The 22,170-nt window shown below is 41.9% G+C and overlaps 1 protein-coding gene across 1 annotated transcript; it reads left to right on the top strand.

Moving 5' to 3' along the window:
* Positions 1–10,744: 10,744 nt before the first annotated feature.
* Positions 10,745–21,740, top strand: LOC106561941 (complement C1q tumor necrosis factor-related protein 4). The gene is made up of 2 exons (XM_014126398.3): positions 10,745–10,859; positions 19,984–21,740. The coding sequence occupies exon 2, from the start codon at positions 19,989–19,991 to the stop codon at positions 21,075–21,077; it is 1,089 nt and encodes a 362-aa protein (XP_013981873.1). The 5' UTR covers positions 10,745–10,859; positions 19,984–19,988; the 3' UTR covers positions 21,078–21,740.
* Positions 21,741–22,170: the final 430 nt, after the last annotated feature.

Raw genomic sequence — 22,170 nt, 5'->3', positions numbered from 1 at the left:
TCAATTGTTATATTGCTAATATAGCTTATTCGTATAGTATTCATCATTTTAAGCAATGTTGGAAAGATGTATTTCATTGTTTTGCTTACTTTGTGTATTATAATTAGCTCATATGCTTTTCTCCTTGAGGAGGGGATACTATGTAATGTTGTTGGGTCTGTAACCATGTTTGCCAGTGACAGTCTCTTCGCATTCAAATATTTTTTTTAAACTAAAAGTTCAGTAATAGACCCATGTAATTCCAGTTGAAATTGCGAGGGTTGTTTTGATTGCGCGACGCGCTGTCTGTGCGTAGGTATATTGTCTATAAAAGTATTTTCCTTCCTTTTTAGACCACATAGGCCTAATAAAATACTTCAAATGGTAAGCTAACCAACCGTCTCTCTCTCTCTCTCTCTCTCTCTCTCTCTCTCTCTCTCTCTCTCAAAGAAGAGTAAAGTTGTCTGTCAGGGTCCATTCTGAAAGTGCTGAACAAAGGTCTACCTCGTCACAGCTCGTTTGCTTGCACTTGCTTATACCTAGAGCTAGAGTGTTACGTTACAGCGTTATTCAAAAATGTATTAAATTGTTTGTTTTCCTCATCAATCAACACACACTACCCCATAATGACAAAGCAAAAAATGATTTTTTGAAAATGTATGACATCTACTTTGTGCATGACACAAGTAATTTTTCAAACAATTGCTTACAGACAGATTATTTCACTTATTGTATCACGATTCCAGTGGGTCAGAAGTTTACATACACTAAGTTGACTGTGCCTTTAAACAGCTTGGAACATTCCAGAAAATGATGTCATGGCTTTAGAAGCTTCTGATAGGCTAATTGACATAATTTGAGTCAATTGGAGGTGTACCTGTGGATGTATTTCAAGGCCTACCTTCAAACTCAGTGCCTCTTTGCTTGACATATTGGGAAAATCAAAAGAAATCAGTCAAGACCTCAGAAAATAATTGTAGACCTCCACGAGTCTGGTTCATCCTTGGGAGCAATTTCCAAACGCCTGAAGGTACCCCGTTCATCTGTACAAACAATAGTACGTAAGTATAAACACCATGGGTTCTGTCTCCTAGAGATGAATGTACTTTGGTGCGAAAAGTGCAAATCAATCTGAGAACAATAGCAAAGGACCTTGTGAAGATGCTGGAGGAAACAGGTAGAAAAGTATCTATATCCACAGTAAAACGAGTCCTATATCGACATAACCGGAAAGGCCACTCAGCAAGGAAGAAGCCACTGCTCCAAAACCGCCATAAAAAAGCCATTCTACAGTTTGCAACTGCACATGAGGACAAAGATCGTACTTTTTGGAGAAATGTCCTCTGGTCTGATGAAACAAAAATAGAACTGTTTGGCCATAATGACCATTGTTATGTTTGGAGGAAAAAGAGGGAGGCTTGCAAGCCGAAGAACACCATCCCAACTGTGAAGCACGTGTGTGGCAGCATCGTGTTGTGGGGGTGCTTTGCTGCAGGAGGGACTGGTGCACTTCACAAAATAGATGGCATCATTAGGAAGGGAAATTATGTGGATATATTGAAGCAACATCTCAAGACATCAGTCAGGAAGTTAAAGCTTGGTCGCAAATGGGTCTTCCAAATGGACAATGACCCCAAGCTTTCTTCCATAGTTGTGGCAAAATGGCTTAAGGACAACAAAGTCAAGGTATTGGAGTGGCCATCACAAAGCCCTGACCTCAATCCTATAGATATTTGTGGGCAGAACTGAAAAAGCGTGTGCGAGCAAGAAGGCCTACAAACCTGACTCAGTTACACCAGCTCTGTCAGGAGGAATGGGCCAAAATTCACCCAACTTATTGTGGGAAGCTTGTGGAAGGCTACCGGAAACGTTTGACCCAAGTTAAACAATTTAAAGGCACTGCTGCCAAATACTAATTGAGTGTATGTAAACTTCTGACCCACTGGGAATGTGATGAAAGAAATAAAAGCTGAAATAAATAATTCTCTCTACTATTATTCTGACATTTCACATTCTTAAAATAAAGTGGTGATCCTAAGCTAGGGAATTTTTACTAGGATTAAATGCCAGGAATTGTGTAAAGCTGAGTTTAAATGTATAAGGTGTATGTAAACTTTCAACTGTATAGTTTAGTGTTGTGTAGTGGCTTCGCTGGCATGCGTCTAAAGTAATTGGTTGAGTTTGCCCAACCAAGGTTTACATGCTAAAATCGCAACTGGTCTTATGGCCTGACAAACACTGCTGTAGCTTGGCCACCTTCCACCTCAGATGCGGATGTCTGCCATTGGCGGAAGGCCAACCCATGCTGCATCTCAATCCAAAAATATATCTCTAGCTTAAACAGACAGATTTCAATGTGGATGTTTTCATTATGCTACTTTGATTTTTGCAGGGGCATCAACTCTAGGGTGTTTCAGACCGCTACACTGGCCCCAAAAAAATGTCTCCACCTAAGAACATTCATGTGCATAGATCTACGCACGTAAACAGTGTAGAGGCCTTTAGAGGTAATACGTCCAAAAGAGCTTTCGGGAACTAGCATGAAAATAGCGTAAATCAACAAAAGTAATTTACCTGCAAATGAAGAAGAGTTTAATTCCAAAACACTATTTATCCATTTTCAAAAATGTTGGTAAATGAGCTTTTATTGTTTAAAGAACTTTTGAAAGAAATTGGTGAGTTTTTTACTATATTCATAGCATGAGGTTTTTCAGTGACAGACATGTATTTGTTTGAAATCTATCATTTCAGAGTGACTCATCTTTTTTTTTTTGCTAAATGCTATATATCCGCCTCACTCTGAGAAATTAGTATAACTGCTAGGTTTTGCAATGTAACAAATAACTACATTTTTAATAAAGAACTGTACAAATTATACATTTGTGACATCAATATTTTAAAAACAAAATATATAAATACAATACTATGTGATCTGTATGTAAAACATTTACATTTGACATTTTATTTATTTAGCAGATGCTCATATCCAGAGCCACGTAAAATGTGTGCATTCATCTAAGATAGCTAAGTGAGAAATCCACACATTACAGTCAAATATACATAATGGAACGTTCCATTCCAGCTAAACAACGGATATGTATCATTTAGCAAAATAACACATTTTGAATACACATCTAAAATCTATTAATTAAAATCTGAGAGCAGAAATGTTTTACACAAACATAAGCAATCATTTCTGATGAAAAAACACAAATGTAAAAAATGTGTGGATACTGCGTTTTGGTACCACGTGCTCCCAACTTGACCCGGTGTCTGTTGAATTTCATTGTTTCCGGGAATTGAATGTAGAGAGAGGAAAGTAAATTATAATCTTGGGTTGTTCTGAAGCTGTTATCAGGCACAGAGGCAGGACACTCTAGCCTAGATGAGGAAATGAGCTACAGAAGTGACTGTTTAGGTCGGGGGTGGGGGGTTTGGATGAAGAGATGAGCAGACGAAACAAGAAAAAGCTACTGCAAACTTCTGTATTTCAATCGCTACTGTTTCAGAGATACTCAGCCAGCCTCAGTTGTCCTGAGGACCAGCATGAACAGTTCTAGACAGTTCTAGACAAATGAATAAATAAATCCACAACATGTGAGCTTTGACCATGATTAAATATGCACATGGCTCTGTCTTTGATGTGGAAACAATATGCACAGCAGCACATTTGAATTTTGTCCAGCAGTTGTTTTTGCTTGTTTGAGCGTGAATGGTGCTGTATGAGTGTTTGCACTCAGCATTGATGCTCATTATACAATGTAAAGTGCTGCACCATTCCTTTGCATAATTCATTCATGCTCATTAAGTGGGCAAGGTTGGTTTGCAGCAGCAGAATCATTAACAAAGCCACCCCTGTATAACCAACTTGAGAAGATACATTTTTTTAATTGCTTTAAAAGATTTGGATTCTTCCAGCCCTCTGGTCTCAGTCTATAGAACTGTGATTCCAGTGAAGCCATACTTTGAAGTATCTAATGTGGCAGGTGTATAGACAATTAGTTATTTGAGTGCATGGGGGAAACTGTGACACAATTTGAGCCAGCCCTTCGTATCTCATGCATATATGACTCTTGAGAAATCACTGGAAAAAAATATAATTGAAATGAAGATGTGAATGGTATAGTGTATCTCCAATGGCCATGCCCACCAAAGTGTGTAACCACTGCAGCTTATAGACTCGAGTTGTCAGATCCTATTAGCGAGATAGGGCGGAACAGATCGAGGAGACATGCAAGCCTATTGGAAAGCCACAGGAGAGCTACGTGTGAGTCATGCGAGGAACCAATAGCATCGGGGAACTGCACACATGGATGACCTTGAGAAAGGCATGAATTCTTAAATATTGTATGACGACTAGCTCTCTATCCTCCCCTTCGCTCCCATTCAGGTCTCCCCTCTTGCCACCCATTTTTTTCTGTTGCAGTTTTAGCAAGATATTCATTATCGCTTGATGGTAATGATATGGCCTTTCTTGTCCAAACACTTACCCCTTAAACTGACATCATTCGTAGTGTGTAATTATCTAGGTAATTATCTAATGTGGTAGTTTTCACAGTAACAGCCTCCGAGACTTTGTATCCTTTGAATGGTTCTATCTATGACAATATTTCCATTGATATCCCTTTAAGAAGCAGATGACACCCATCAATTTCAAAGTATTCCTCATGTGTAAAGGGATCGATTGAGCAATGAATAAATTGCTCCCTGCCTTTTCCTGCATTCAATTCTAAATAGGTGGATGCTACATTTGTGTGTTCTTAATATACATCATGTTCAGCCGCTGCTGCAAATCACATTGGCTTCACTGCAGTCCGCTGTAGACCTTGTCCCGACCCTACTGGATTCTGAAATACCTCACTGCATGGCTCTAAAACGTCTCTGAGCTCTAATTTATTGGAAGAGAATCTCTTCAGCCCTCTCCACATGAGGCCTTTAGTAATCTTCCATGCCGGGATAATGTTCCAAAGACCTGGATTTACGACCATGATGTGAATGTCTTGCTAAAAACTAAACCCATGTCTAATCAGTCAATCATCATTGTATTTTACTCTATATACCAAAAGAAAAACACATGCCTCATCTGATTGCCATTTGTAACCTTGTGACCTGTCTGCATGCCTGCCTGTTTGTAATAAGGCACCTCACAGCTTACAACCAATAGGCCATCTCCCCACTACTGATAGCCTGTGGGGAAGCCAAACTGAGAGACTTTGAAAGCAGATATTTATTTTTTATTTAGGGGGGGGGGTTACATTTAACTAGGCGAGTCAGTTAAGAACAAATTCTTATTTACAATGACGGCCCAATTGTGCGCCGCCCTTTGGGACTACCTATCACGGCTAGTTATGATACAGCCTGGATTTGAACCAGGGTGTCTGTCGTGACGCCTCTAGCACTGAGATGCAGAGCCTTAGATCACTGTGACACTCAGGAGCCCACAGGAGTTTATAGAGTCATGATAATTGCCGCTCCATCTGCCAAACTGTCAGATGTTATGGGAACAGGGATTCATAACTTCCCTCCCTGTGCCAGAATATTAAAGCAGAAAGCAGTATGTAAAAAAAAGTTAAATAAAATAGGGAATAAATTAAGTCAATTGAGGGTGTGAAAAATCTCTTCCAATAACTGATTCATCATGCTGTTGTCATTCTTGTGAATAGAATATAGTAAAGTGGAGAAAATCAGACTCTCTTTGTCACAATACCCTTTTCTCCTCTGTAGGGCAAGGCTGTGTCACAGCCAAGCTGAAGTGAGGCATAGATTGATGATGGCTGTGCTTTTGAGGTTAGACAGTGGACTGCTTATACCTGCAAGGGCATCTTGTTAATGCCACCAAGCCTTTACAGTCTGTTCTTCTCCATTGAGAAAGAACTGTGTGTCTGTCAGTCCAGTAGATCTTAGTGTTATAGTATGTCTTCCCTTTGTTGATATATTCATCCTTAAAAATTCAGTGTACATTCCTTGCTGTAATATATCCTAATTACGTCCATACAGATCATGCTCAATTAGATTACATGGATCAGATTACGAAAATCACATTGTTATTTTCATAGCAGGTGGAATAATTATGCCTGGAATGTTAGCTTACTTTGGAGATGGGGATGAGATAAGACAGGCGTGTGAAATCCCTTTGGTTTTGGGTGAAAGCACTTCCGTATGTAACAAGATTATAGACTGGAGTCAGGAAATGATTCTTCAGAATGTGAAGCATGAAGGACACAATTTGTCAGGTGAGAATGAAATAAATCAGAATCATAGGACACGAATGACGTGGACATGGGGTTGTGGATTCTCTTTCCAGGGATGGTATTCACCTCGGTTGAATATTCCTATCGTGTGCAGATTCCAACACTACACTCATGACCAATGTTATTTTCTGTATTCCATCGTTGCCTCTTGCTGTGGCTAATCTGTCTTCATTTCAAAAGGATCATCTCGAATCTCAGTAAGATTCATTGCCAATAACAAATTGTGTACCAATTGTATGGCCTGATTTAAGTACATGATCTGTGTGGTACTATTTTTAGATCCTCAGACTGTTCTACAAAAACAGCTAATGAGTAAAGTAGGCCAGCCCTACTCTTAAACAGTCTATGGTCTTAGGTATACGGTCTCAAAGGGTCCCTATGCTACCTCCAGCAGTACGCGCATTTCAAAGGGGCACGTGGTTTGTAGAACAATACTTTCCCGCGCGCAGCATTGTGAGACCTGAAGGTAGAACGGATGCTCCTTTCATCTACTTTGTGTTAATTGTTGAGATTAAAAACATTTATGAGTAGCGTCATTCTATGAGACACATATACAGTGCACATTTAGGAGAGATGTGAACAATGGGCGGGAAAGCACTGGCTTTTGACTGTGTACTGTGACTGCATTCTTATTATAAATCATGAATACAGAAACTATTCAGGACAGTATTGAGGTCCTTAGTGCAACATTGAGTAACCATTTGCAGATTGCTATCCTGAATTATTAACCAGGGGGAAATTGTGATCGCTTTAATGGAAGTCACTTGTTACATCACTGTCCTATGGGAATATTCCATCCTCTTCTGCTGATCAAACCAGAGTCCTTCCTTTCCTCATCTCATCTACTTGGACATCATCTTCTGCACATCTATCCCTCCAGTGTTAATGCTAAATTGTAATTATTTCGCCACTATGGCCTATTTATTGCCTTACCTCCCTAATCTTACTACATTTGCACACACTGTATATCGATTTTTCTATTGTGTTATTGACTGTACGTTTGTTTATCCCATGTGTAACTCTGTTGTTTTTGTCGCACTGTTTTTGCTTTATCTTGGCCAGGTCGCAATTGTAAATGAGAACTTGTTAACTTGTTTACCTGGTTAAATAAAGTTGAAATCATTTTTGTATTTGTCATATTCGTGTATGTAGGTGGCAGGGAAGTCAGGCGCAGGAGAAACCAAATTGGTTAATCTGGAGTATTTAATGAAAAACAAACTCCAAAACCAAAGTCCAAAATAACATGGGTAACATATACCCGTCTTACACCGATACAAAAACACCACGTAACATAACTTCACAAACAATCACCGACAAGGACATGAGGGGAAACAGAGGGTTAAATACACAACGTGATTAATGGGATTGGAAACAGGTGTATATGAAGTCAAGACAAAACCAATGGAAAATGAAAAACTGATCAATGATGGCTAGAAGACCGGTGACGTCGACCGCCGAGCACCACCCGAGCAAGGAGGGACATCGACTTCGGCAGAAGTCGTGACAGTATTGTTATCCACATGCCACCAGCAGATACCTTCCATTGATGGGGATCCTAATAAAATACCAAAATACCAAATAGATCCCTCTGCATTACATTTTTATGCTTGGCATCCTTGAATAAGTGTTCGCTCAATAGGCCCTGATTTGAAACCAGAAGAGTTATATTAAAGCAATAAACACGTCAGGTTTTTCCTCATAAACATTCCTTCCAACTTTCTCCCCTACCCTCCATAGTCATGATGTCAAAGTCATGTGTGACATGTTACATCAAGGAGGAAAGGAGGATGACAAATGCTATGATAGAAAAGGCTCAGCATCCCTAGCCGCGTCCTCCGAGCATGCGCAGACCTGCTGGCCGGTGTGTTTACAGACATATATCAATCGCTCCCTATCCCAGTCTGCTTCCCCACATGCTGGCCGGTGTGTTTACAGACATATATCAATCGCTCCCTATCCCAGTCTGCTTCCCCACATGCTTCGAGTTGGCCACCATTGTTCCTGTACCCAAGAAAGCTAAGGTAACTGAACTAAATTACTACCGCCCCGTAGCACTCACTTCTGTCATCATGAAGTGCTTTGAGAGACTAGTCAAGGACCATATCACCTCCACCCTACCAGTCACCCTAGACCCACTTCAATTTGCTTACCGCCCCAATAGGTCCACAGACGATGCAATTGCCATCACACTGCACACTGCCCTATCTCATCTGGACAAGAGGAATACCTATGTAAGAATGCTGTTCATTGACTATAGCTCAGCATTCAACACCATAGTACCCTCCAAACTCATCATTAAGCTTGAGGCCCTGGGTCTCAACTCCGCCCTGTGCAATTGGGTCCTGGACTTCCTGACGTGCTGCCCCCAGGTGGTGTAGGTAGCGTAGGTAGGTAGGGTGCTTGCTCAGCCCCCTCCTGTACTCCTAAAGGGAGGAGGTGAGGGTACTCGGAGTGTGGTATCAGGAAAACAACCTCTCACTCAACATCAGTAGAACAAAAGAGATTATCGTGAACTTCAGGAAACAGCAGAGGGAGCACCCCCCTATCCACATGGATGGGACAACAGTGGAGAAGGTGGAACGTTTTAAGTTCCTCAGCGTACACATCACGGACAATCTGAAATGGTCCACCCACACAGACAGTGTGGTGAAGAAGGCGCCTCTTCAACCTCAGGAGGCTGAAGAAATTTGTCTTGTCACCTAAAACCCTCAAACTTTTACAGATGCACAATTGAAAGCATCCTGTCGGGCTGTATCACTACCTGGTACGGCAACTGCACCGTCCACAACCGCAAGGCTCTCCAAAGGGTGGTGCGGTCTGCAGAATGCATCACCGGGGGCAAACTACCTGCCCTCCAGGACACCTACAGCACCCGATGTCACAGGAAGGACAAAAAGATTATCAAGGACAACAACCACCCGAACCACTGCCTGTTCAATCCGCTACCGTCCAGAAGGCGAGGTCAGTACAGGTGCATCAAAGCTGGGACCGAGAGACAGAATCTGTTTTTCAGTCAATCTCAAGGCCATCACACTGTTAAACAGCCATTACTAACACAGAGAGGCTGCTGCCTACATACGGACTTGAAATCATTGCCCACTTTAATAATGTTTACATATCTTGCATTACTCATCTCATATGTATATACTGTATTTTATACCATCTATTGCATCTTGCCAATGCCGCTCTGTCATTGCTCATCCATATATTTATATGTATATATTCTTATTCCATTCCTTTTCTTAGATTTGTGTGTATTAGATAGTTGTTGTGGAATTGTTAGATTACTTGTTAGATATTGCTGCACTGTCGGAACTAGAAGCACAAGCATTTCGCTACACTCGCAATAACATCTCCTAACCATGTGTATGTGACCAATACAATTTGATTTGATGTCACTTTACATTGTAATAACCATATTTTGTTCTCCGACTTTAAAATGATTGCTCATTACTGTCAACGTTGCCCTGAACTACCACTTGTCAATGTAATTTCCCATTCATAATAATAATGTTTTTGTTGAGATTACTTATCTCTTTAGCATTTCATGATATTTCAATGAGATTTGTTTAAACCAGAGCACATACCAATACATTTTCAGTAAAAAAATTTTTTTATCCACACTAGAGACCATTAAACACCCATCGAACGTCAACCTGAACCTCTATGTGCCATCCATTACCAGGCATGCAGCATTTACATTGACTCCGGTCTTATTGATTACCCAGGAAAGTGGAGGAAGAATGGAGGGCTACTGATCACAAAGAGTGAGAGAACGACAACTTTGGTGGCATCATCTCTCCCCTTGTTTGTTCTGAGCCAAAATGGGTCATTTGCTGCAAACATGAACAGAATGGAGGTCTACATGGTGCTGAGTTAGCAGCACCTGCTGCTGGAACACTGTGTGCCAAATCCTGGGAAAGTTACACATTGAAGGATTGCTCATTTAAATATGTGCAGTAGGAACAGAATGTGACATTTGAATGAGAATATAAAATAAGTATTGTCAGATACGTTTCAAATTGAGGGCATTACATGCTATCCTCCTTCCACCCTCTTCCCCAGTGAGAATGAGGATAATGACTATAACAATGTGGATGAGTGTGAAATTGGCAACATTGTTGCAATATAACAAAGCCCTTCAGTGATTAAACCCTGACAGGCTCTCTCCTCCCCTTTCATGTGAACACCCACGCACGCACACACACACACACACAACCATTATGCACACACGCAAACAAACATTCACAAACATCCAATTAGAAAATATAGGCTCATTCTGGAAACACAATCTGTTTGAGATACATGGAAGATCATGCCAAGATATCACATCAAAAATCCCCCCCCCACCTTTTCCAATCCCCCCCCCTTGTGTCACCCCACTTCCGAAAATGCCTTAGTAGAGGAGCGCTCTGCACTTCCAGAGTCTCCCTGATCAGATGAGGAGCCCCTTTATCACTCTCATATTCTCCAGTGAGTGTGTATATATATGTGGGTGTGCTGCTTACACAGCCTCCCAGACAGCAGCAGCAGGTTGATACACACAAGGACAGCGAACGCTTCCTGGTGCAGAGCTCTTTTGGAGAACTTTGAGCATTTCTCTCCTACAGCACAGTCTACTACACAGAGGTAAGGACACCTTGAATGAAGGATTACTGCAGTATAGAGGGGGTTACTTTTTTTTTTCTTCTCTTGCATGCAGTAGATGTTGTGCATTTTAGAATCTTGTTGCGTCTAAGCAACATGCGTTATTTGTCTGCACCGATCTACAGCAACATCAATACGGAATCTGGACGGGGTGCCAAACACTGCTGAGTAAATAGGAATGTATCATTTTATCTATCATGTACCCCTCTTCATCTCAGGGAGGTGAGAGGATTGCTGTAGCCTTGAGATTGTGGTTTATTAGGTGACTCCAGCAACAATGCTCTCTGCCTATGTACATCCCCTGCTGTATTCTCAATTTCTCTTCCTTTGTTCATATTTGAGTGTTTCCAATGCATGGACCAGAAGAAGGTAATAACATCTCGCAGGAGGATGCGTGGGCATGGTATATAGAATATTCATCTACAGCACATGGAGAATGCTAACAAAGAAAGAGCACCTATCATCTCCCACCCAATCCCAGATTCAGGTTGATCTGTCAACAGCAGTGGGAGGTATAGAGAAGAAAGGAGATGATAAAACACAGAGGGGGCTATAATCTTAACCAATTCCAATTGGTACATAAAAGCAGAAAGAAACAAAGAGACAAACGCAAACTCGGTCAGGCAGGTGTCCTAGTCAGAGGGAGTTGATGTTTTCATTTTTTTTTCTTCAAAATGTGAGTGGGAGGATTACAGGCTCAGTCATACACACATTCGTCAGAGTTGTCACTACGCATGTAGCTAAGTATCTAGATCTCTGGTTTTAACCACAAAAGTTTACAATACTAAACAAGACTGTTAAACATCAAAGTGTTTCATATTTCACACAGAGGTAATATCAATGTCATTATGGTATTTCATTTTTTGTTGCTAATATTAAATCTTCCTAATTTTAAAATGTTCCAGCGCAACTAATCTTGCCCTACTGCAGAGGTTTATGATATTGTAGGATAGAGGGATTTGGAAGGATAATTGTGCATAATTTACTGCATTGATTGATAGGAACGAGGAACATAAGCCTTTCGCTGCGCACAAAAGAACACCGGCTAAACTGTGTACGCGACCAATAAAATTTGATTTGATGATAATGCTGATGGGAGTATCATGTATAATGAGTACCCATACCATGTTCATCAAGGAAAGAGAGAAGTGGACCTGGCAGTTTCATCAAGGTGTAAAGCACTTAAGTAAAAATACTTTAAAGTACTACTTAAGTCGTTTTTTTGAGTATTTATATTTCTGACAACTTTTGCTTCACTACATTCCAAAAGAAAATAAATTTACTTTTTACTCCATACATTTTCCCGGACACCCAAAAGTACTCGTTACATTTTGAATGCTTAGCAGGACAGGAAAATGGTCTAATTCACACACTTATCAAGAATCCCTGGTATCACTACTGCCTCTGATCTGGCAGACTCACTAAACACATCCAAAAGTTTGTAAATTATGTCTGCGTGTTAGTGTGCCCCTGGCTAGCCGTGAATTAAAAAAAACAAGAAAATAGCACTGTCTGGTTTTCTTAATATAAGGAATGTGAAATGATTTATTCTTTTGATACTTAAGTATATTTAAAACCAAATACTTTTAGACTTTTACTCAAGTAGGATTTTACTGGGTGACTTTTACTTGAGTCATTTTCTATTAAGATATCTTTACTTTTACTCAAGTATGACAATTGGGTACTTTTTCCACCACTGAGTTTCATACATTGTCCCATGGGCAGTGGTTGTTGTGAAGAGGTCCCTTCAGTCCCCAAACAGTGGCTGTGTTTGATACTCTTTGCTGCGAGTCTTCCTCAGCCCTTTAAATCTTGAGACCCATTTGAATCCAGTCCAACTATGGACCTGTTTGGGGAGCTGTCAAGTCAACTGCTCAGTGAGCCTCTTCTCTTCAAAAAATCAATATGTGAGATTCTCACCAGGTGTCTTGCTCCTGTTGGTAGGGTGTAGATCGAACACCAACCGTGCTTCGCTGTTAATGGACTGTGTCTGTGTACTCCTGAGTCATTACTGCTGTCACATTATAAATGATGGGACTGTGCATCAAGAGCCAATGCAGGGAAAGCTTTTCCTCTCCGTTTTTTAATCATGGTGGTATGCGCAAAACATCAAATAGTTTCACAGATACAGATTCTCAAGCCTGACATTTTAAAAAGCTCTTTGCTCTCATTTCCCTCTGTTGCTGGTTCACTCTCTCCTACCCCTTTTCTCTCGTTTGAGCCAATGACCCCAGATGGTGACAGATCCATGCCTCGTGTTAAGGCTCCACTTGAGCAGTAAGATGACATCTGGCGAGGATGTGACTAATAAGAGGGACAGAAGCGGCAGGGACCCGTCATATCATCTCAGATACCAGTGTCCTCTGACTGAAGTCTGCACTTTGATATGCATCCACACTCAGGGGTAGATGTACCTAAACTGGCTTAACCATTGGTCAGTCACCTGCGCTTTCGAAGAAAATATCCATCTGATCCCCAATGTCAGTGGTGCAAAGATAATAAAAACCATCCTTATTCAAAGCAGATATCATGGCTCAAGGCGAGACCCAGATGCAGATACAGGAGGCAGATGGTTGGAGTTTTACAATATTTATTAATCCAATAGGGTAAGGCAAGAGAATGGTCGTGGACAGGCAAAAGGGTCAAAACCAGTTCAGAGTCCAAAAGGTACCGAAGGGCAGGCAGAATCAAGGTCAGGGCAGGCAGGATGATCAGGCAGGTGGGAAAGTAGTCCAGAGTCAGACAGGGGTCAAAACCGAGAAGACTATCAAAAAGAGAATAGCAAAAAGGGGTACGGGGAAAAACACACTGGTTGACTTGACGAACATACAGAGACGAACTGGCACAGAGAGACAGGAAACACAGGGATAAATACACTGGGGAAAACAAGAGACACCTGGAGGGGGTGGAGACAATAACAGGAACAGATGAAACAGATCAGGGCGTGACAGCAGAAGTAGGTGACGCTAAGCAAAAATGTACATTTTGGAAATGCAGAGAAGAGTGGTGAGTTTATTGAGAGGAAACTCTACAGTCAACACTTAACTTTAGCTTAAATTTACAATAACATGTAATGTACGGACATCTTCCATTGATAAATGCGCCAACTAAGCAAATGAACTGTTGTTCATAGATCAATGATAGGATGACAAAAGTTACGGTATCAGCCATATGTCTGGTGCCTACAGGGTTGTAACTATGGCATAGTGGCGGTACACCTCATTTTCATGTATGATTACATTAATTACCACAGATAGCTGACAGAGGGATGCTATTATGCTGGAATTAGGATTGAGCAGGTCATGTAAAGAGGCTGATCATATGGGACTATTTCACCACTTTATGCCTATGAGAGAGATTAAGTGGCTCGCTCATTGAGATTGCCTCTCATTGCCTTTAGGTGTGTGGCAATGATGTTCCTTGAAAGTGTAAAAACACATTTCACACAAGTCTTGTGTTTTTCTCTGTTGATTTCCACGAGTGGGATATACAGTATTATCCTTTGTGTAGTATATTCTGTATTTGGAAATATAATAAGAAGCATAGAATAAAAATAGGAATAAATAAGAGAAGCCACATCTCATATTTGAAAATAGACCCCAAAAAATTAGAACGCAATAAACAAATATAGATTTTTGTCAGTGTTTGAATATGGATATGATTCCAGTGTGTTTCTGTGTGTCTATTTCATTTAAACCTTGTGTATCATATAACATGAACCTGAAATATGCTGTAGCAACATGATGTCTGATGAACATAATCCTATATAAACAACTCCTGGATGGCTGTTACTTTTAGGTTCTTTTTAAGAGGTGGTTATGCTGGGTTATTGAAAACCTAATCATCAGGGCATAATTATAAACACTGTTGATGTTTACCTTTGACAGCAGTGCTATTGCCACGGTCATGTGCTTGCGCAAATTAGTTTGTGCTTGATTACATGTTTTTGTGGGTCAATGCCAAATGTCGAGGTTTTTGTAATCCTGTCTTCCTGCTTACAAGATTCAGCAGACAAAGTGTTGTCCCCAAGCTACTCCTGCATTATCTTGGCTGTGTGCTTAGTGTCGTTGTCCTGTTGGAAGGTGAACCTTCACCCCCGGTCTGAGAACCTGCTCCAGAGCGCTCAGGACCATCAAGGATCTCTCTGTACTTTGCTCCGTTCATCTTTCCCTCGATCCTGACTAGTATTCCAGTCCCTGCCGCTGAAAAACATCCCCACAGCATAATGCTGCCACCACCATGCTTCACCGTAGGGATGGTGCCAGGCTTCCTCCAGACGTGATGCTTGGCATTCAGGCCAAAGTGTTCAGTCTTGGTTTCATCAAATCAAATTGCATTAGTCACATTCCCTGAATACAACAGAAGTAGACCTTACAGTGAAATGCTTACTTACGAGCCCCTAACCAACAATGCAGTTTAAAAATATATATAAATAAATACAGATAAGAAATAAAAGTAACAAGTAATTAAAGAGCAGCAGTAAAATAACAATAGCGAGACTATATACAGGGGGGTACCGGTACAGAGTCAATGTGCAGGGGCACCGGTTAGTTGAGATAATATGTACATGTGGGTAGAGTTATTAAAGTGACTATGCATAGATGATAACAACAGAGAGTAGCAGTGGTGTAATGAGGGGGAGAGGGGGGGTGCAATGCAAATAGTCTGGGTAGCCATTTGATTAGGTGTTCAGGAGTCTTATGGCTTGGGGGTAGAAGCTGTTTAGAAGCCTCTTGGGACCTAGACTTGGCGATCTGGTACCGCTTGCCGTGCGGTAGCAGAGAGAACAGTCTATGATTAGGGTGGCTGGAGTCTTTGAGAATTTTTAGGGCCTTCCTCTGATACCGCCTGGGATAGAGGTCCTGGATGGCAGGGAGCTTAGCCCCAGTGATGTACTGGGCCGTTCACACTACCCTCTGTTGTGCCTTGCGGTCGGAGGCCGAGCAGCTGCCATACCAGGCAGTGATGCAACCAGTCAGGATGCTCTCGATGATGCAGCTGTAGAACCTTTTGAGGATCTGAGGAAAAATATTTTCAGTCTCCCGAGGGGGAATAGGTTTTGTCGTGCCCTCTTTCCAACTGTCTTGGTGTGCTTGGACCATGTTAGTTTGTTGGTGATGTGGACACCAAGGAACTTGAAGCTCTCAACCTGCTCCACTGCAGCTCCGTTGATGAGAATGGGGTATGCTCATTCCTCTTTTTCCTGTAGTCCACAATCATCTCCTTTGTCTTGATCACGTTGAGGGAGAGGTTGTTGTCCTGGCACCACACGGCCAGGTCTCTGACCTCCTCCCTATAGGCTGTCTCGCCGTTGTCGGTGATCAGGCCTACTACTGTTGTGTCATCGGCAAACTTAATGATGGTGTTGGAGTCGTGCCTGGCCATGCAGTCATGAGTGAAGAGGGAGTACAGAGGGGGCTGAGCACGCACCCCTGAGGGGCCCCTGTGTTGAGGATCAGTGTGGCAGATGTGTTGTTACCTACCCTTACCACCTGGATCCAGTTGCAGATGGAGGTGTTTAGTCCCAGGGTCCTTAACTTATTGATGAGCTTTGAACACTGAGTTGTAGTCAATGAATAGCATTCTCACATAGGTGTTCCTTTTGTCCAGGTGGGAAAGGGCAGTGTGGAGTGCAATAGAGATGCATCATGTGTGGATCTGTTGGGGCGGTATGCAAATTGGAGTGGGTCTAGGGTTTCTGGGACAATGGTGTTGATGTGAGCCATGACCAGCCTTTTCAAAGCACTTCATGGCTACAGACGTGAGTGCTACGGGGCGGTAGTCATTTAGGCAGGTTACCTTAGTGTTCTTGGGCACAGGCACTATGGTGGTCTGCTTAAAACATGTTGGTATTACAGACTCAGACAGGGAGAGGTTGAAAATGTCAGAGAATCTTGAGTCAGAGAATATTTTTTCTCATGGTCTAAGAGTCTTTAGGTGCCTTTTGGCAAACTCCAAGCGGGCTGTCATGTACCTTTTACTGAGGAGTGGCTTCTGTCTGGCCACTCTACCATAAAGGCCTGATTGGTGGAGTGCTGCAGAGATGGTTGTCCTTCTGGAAGTTTATCCTATCTCCACAGAGGAACTCTGGAGCTCTCTGAGTGACCATTAGGTTCTTGGTCACCTTCACTGACCAAGGCCTTTCTCCCCCAATTGCTCAGTTAGGATGGGCAGCCAGCTCTTAGAAGAGCCTTGGTGGTTCCAAATGTCTTCCATTTAAGAATGATGGAGGTTACTGTGTTCTTGGGAACCTTCAATGCTGCAGAAATGTTTTCGTACCCTTCCCCAGATCTGTGCCTCAACACAATCCTGTCTCGGAGCTCTGCGGACAATTCCTTCAACCGCATGACTTGGTTTTTGCTCTGACATGCACTGTCGACTGTGGGACCTTATATGACAGGTGTGTGCCTTTCCAAATCATGTCCAATCAATTGAATTTACCACAGGTGGACTCCAATCAAGTTGTAGAAACATCTCAAGGATGATCAATGTAAACAGGATGCACCTGAGCTCAATTTTGAGTCTCATAGCAAAGGGTCTGAATACTTATGTAAATAAGATATGTGTTTTTTTAAATGTTTAATACATTTGCAAAATTTTCTAAAAACCTGTTTTTGCTTTGTCATTATGGGGTATTGTGTGTAGATTGATGAGGAAAAAACAATAATTTAATACATTTTAGAATAAGGTTTTACGTAACAAAATGTGGAAAAAGTAAAGGGGTAAACGGTGAATACTTTCCAAATGCCCTGTATATTGTACATATAACATATTATATTTGTTATATATCATGTGACATTTTACTTAAGTATACTACGAGAATATACTTCCCGAAATTGATTATTTTCATGGCAAACGTACGATAGGCTAATATTTACATTTAAGTAATATCCCTTAACTGAGAGTCTACAATTGCACTTATCTAAATTAACATTCCACAACCTAGGCCCACTTATGGATCCATCGACACTCCAGGGATGAGACTATTTGGCCACCATTGGGATTTATTCATTTCTGAGCATTTGTTTGTTATCACCTCTAGCAGATGGCTCAGCGTGGTGGAATGCTTTTCACCAACAGCATTAAAGTGAGGAAATGCTGCTCACTACAACTTATTTTGGACTCTCATTCCCCCTGGTTATTGCACAGTGTCCCTAAAAAAAACATGCACACACTCAAAATAGATTTCAAAATATTAAATAATTACAAACAAAGCGATCAACATTCAAAATAGAAGTGATTATGTATTCTGTTGATATTTGGTTGAATAGAAAAACACAATTGTAAATGTCTCCAATGTAATTGAAGATGAATATCTACACAGACAATGTCACATTCACTGTAAGGGCAAGACTCAGCCCTCAGTCAGCTTGCCATTTACATTTATTCACTAGCGATTGAATCATCTTTGGATGGAAACAGGGATGCTGCGCTCATGGAGCAGGTTTCAACATGTCACTGCATCAACCATGAAGAAATGAGAAACCTCTTTGCAGCAGGCTAGTCAAATGCAGAATTGCAGCAAATCCTTGAGGCTGCTGTCATACAATACTATAACTGTCGTTCACCGATAGCATCACAGTACTTAAAGAGCAGCTGAACCCCCCCCCCCCCCCCCAAAAAAAAATGTATCTAGTTGAAAACGGCCTATGTTGCATCGATTTTAGTCAGTGTACACATTTACTACAATGTGTAAAGACTATATCATTTTTTATCATAAAGTCAGTATCTTCCAAAACTGAGGTTTGCAACAGCTGTTATAATGAAAAAGGTTTGATTCACATGGCCTGACCATAATTATCACTGTGAGCTACAGACTCGTCTCTAGTCAGTAAAGGGTTAACGCATGTAATTGGATGAATGGATATTGTGGTTCGCCACCGCGTCTAATTACACAGCGTTGGGAACTTCTCCAGAACAACCGGGAGGATTGCATTTGTACCGCATTCCTAGTTCCATTGGATATTTCAGGGGTGATTTCGATCATGCCCACTAACACGGGATGCTAACGCCTAGGGAGAATTGTCAAGCACGGAGAAACAGCTGCACTGATTGTGCTCGATCTAATTGTACGGCAGAACCTACAGACAGTGAGACAGACCTGGCCACGTTACTGTGCGCCCCAACTTGTTTATATAAGACAACACGTTACCAATGTTATGTTGAAATAACACAAATAGGCTGATAAGCCCTTTATCGAGTGGCCACTTGCTAATGTGTTTGATAGTGGCAGACTCAATGATCACTGTTTTGGTCAAAATGAGAATTGAGACGTTGCGCACACATCCCAACTACTTGTCAATATTCCAAAATTCATACCAATTCGCAAGCATCTTGTGCTCTGCCGCGACCTGTTGTATAACATGATTTGCTATGAAACTCTGCCAGACGGACACTCCGGTAATAGACAGTGAGAAAGTTGAAGAAAAAAAACAAAAGTCCAAATTAATTAGAGATTTCTTGATTTATCTTAGATGAATTCGGACTATTTTTGAGGGCGAAATCTTGCGACCGTGACTCGAGAAGGACAAGTAGCAATAACTGCTAGAGTACGATATAGCAAACATAACACCCGCATGGAATCCACACCGCCAAGACGCAAATCTCGTTCAACTGGTGTTGAGTAAACGGATGACTTTGGGTGAAGATGGTGTGTTTTCTCCAGTTGGTTTGGCACCTCGGCCAGCGAAGGGCAAATATTATTGTCTCTCTTTTTGTTCCTCCATTAGCCAGGTAAAATGAAATGCTAATTAGGAACGTATTAATGCTGCTTCCGTTTTGGGGTAAACATATTTTCAAAGCAAGTGTCTCAGAGAAGATTCAATCCTCAATGGATCCAGGTGGTATTGAATCACTAATAACAATCTCATTTGTTTCTGATTTCACTTCTCAATTGAGCTGGCAAAGCCTTGAGCTATTCAATTGTTGACATACAGTCAATTCATATATAACCTGCACCATGGTATCACACTGCTACGGACCTGCTTTTTAACATGCACACAGTGCTCTCTTTTGGTCTGCTATGGTATATCTGTTGTGTATTATATTGAGATTAAGCACCTGACTTTGTTGTTTAATTAACTGAGCCAAACTTTTTTCCCATCAGGAAAGATGACTATACCAGCTAGCCGTCTCCTGATTGGCCTGATGTGTCAGGTAACCTGCACGTGGGCCTTCGCTCGCCTGCCCGAGGATGCAGAGCTGCGTTCTGCATTTTCAGTGGCACGCACCAGCAGCATGGAGGGTGGACCAAAGATGGTGGTGACCTTTGACAAGGAGTATGTTAACATCGGTGGAGACTTTGATCCAAAGGCAGGCCTGTTCCGCTGCCGCATCCCCGGAGCATACTACTTCTCCTTCACAGTGGGGAAGTTCCCCAGTCGTGATCTGTCAGTCATGCTAATGAAGAACAGGAATGAGGTGCAGGCAATTGTGTACGATGAGAATGCGGGAGAGGAGCGTAAGGTGCAGAGCCAAAGCGCCATGCTGCAGCTGGACTTTGGTGACACTGTCTGGCTCCGCCTTCACGGTGATCCCCGCTATGCCATCTACAGCAACACAGGTCACTACACCACCTTTAACGGCTACCTAATCTACCCTGACACCTACACCTTCCAAGACCCCAAGCACGAGGACCCAACTCCCATGTATGGAAACGAGGCGAATGCCAATGACCACACCCTAACAGACCAGGATGGGCTGGAAGAAAGAGACAACGTAGAGAAGAGAGAGGAGGTAGAGGATAAAGAGGAGGACCAGAGGTCAGCCTTCTCCGTTGGCCGCACTCAGAGCATCATAGGGGTGGACCAGGGCTTCACAGAGCACCGTCCTATCGCCTTTGACACAGACTTTGTCAACATTGGCGCTGACTTTAACGTCACCGAAGGTGTATTCACCTGCCGTATTCCAGGAGCCTACTTCTTCTCCTTCAATGCTGGCAAGCTTCCCCACAAAACCCTGTCAATCAAGCTGATGAAGAACCACCTGGAGGTGCAGGCCATGATCTACGATGACAGTGATACCGAGAAGGCTCTGCAGAGCCAAAGTCTGATGCTGTCTCTGCGCCGTGGTGATATCGTCTGGCTTTATAGCCACCAGCGCGATGGATTTGGAGCATACAGCAACCATGCCAAGTATATAACCTTCACTGGCTTCCTGGTCTATCCAGAAATACAAAAACCAGCCACCAATCAGCAGTAACAGCAGAGCCGGAAGCCATAAGGGACAGTGTTGAAGAACACAGTTGGCTGTGGACCTACTACACTCAATTATTCTATGTCCAGCTAATTCTTTCAATGGGTTTACTTTGTCAAACTCCAACTTGCAGTCTTGCATTAATGAAGATGTTACTACGTGCTAGCATTTCTGATATTTTCAGGATATGATGTCTCAGTTAATACTTATCTGGATTTTTAACATACCTTTATCAATGTCTTGAAAGGCATGGTGAAATAATGGGGACACTTGTTTTGTGTCAAAATTTGTATTTTCCTTCCTTTCGGAGTGAGTTTCTGTTAAGGCCAGTGTCTGATCACAATTAAATAAAATGGCATTTTGAACCAAAAAGCATGATCAACATTTAGAATAAATGACCTCTTACAGTGCAGGGCTCTCCATTGGATGAATACAGACACCATACTCGTCCTGGTTGTAGCTTGAAGTCTGAGCACATCCTCACAGAGAACATGCTAGTTTTGGACCTCGGGGCACCAGGCTCATAATTTGATTTCTAACTTAGCAGGGTTTAATTTATTTCCTCAGATGGTGACCGCTGTGGAGAAAATTGAATTGCCTATATCATCCCTTATGATAATCGTGCCGGTTTAATTCACACACCCCAAGAGAGAGAAAAATGCTGTTAAGATTGTGCCAGACTACAGTCTCAGTTTGAGAGGTCATTTAAACAACATATAAAAATAGCATATAGTCCAATTGTAATGTTAATTTTACACTCCAGCAAATACTGTATTTTGATTCTCCACATGTCACACCCTGAGCTGTTTCACCTGTTTTGTGCTTGTCTCCACCCCCCACCAGGTGTCTCCCATTTGTCCCCATTATCCCCTGTGTATTTATACAAGTGTTTTCTGTTTGTCTGTTAGTCTTGTCAAGTCTTACCAGCGTGTTTTCCCTGTTTGAGTCGCTGTTTTCTAGTCTTCCTGGTTCTGACTGCTCTGACCCTGCCTGCCGTTCTGTACCTCATTGACTCTGCCCTGGATTACTGACCTCTACCTGCCCCCTTGTATAATAAATATTATGAGAACTGTACTATCTGCCTCCTGTGTCTGCATCT

The sequence above is a fragment of the Salmo salar genome, chromosome 11 (genome assembly GCF_965601325.2).
Source record: "Salmo salar chromosome 11, fSalSal1, whole genome shotgun sequence".
In the NCBI taxonomy this organism is placed as follows: Eukaryota; Metazoa; Chordata; class Actinopteri; order Salmoniformes; family Salmonidae; genus Salmo; species Salmo salar.
The sequence above is the reverse complement of the archived record's forward strand: the minus strand, read 5'-3'. Positions and strand labels throughout refer to the sequence as shown.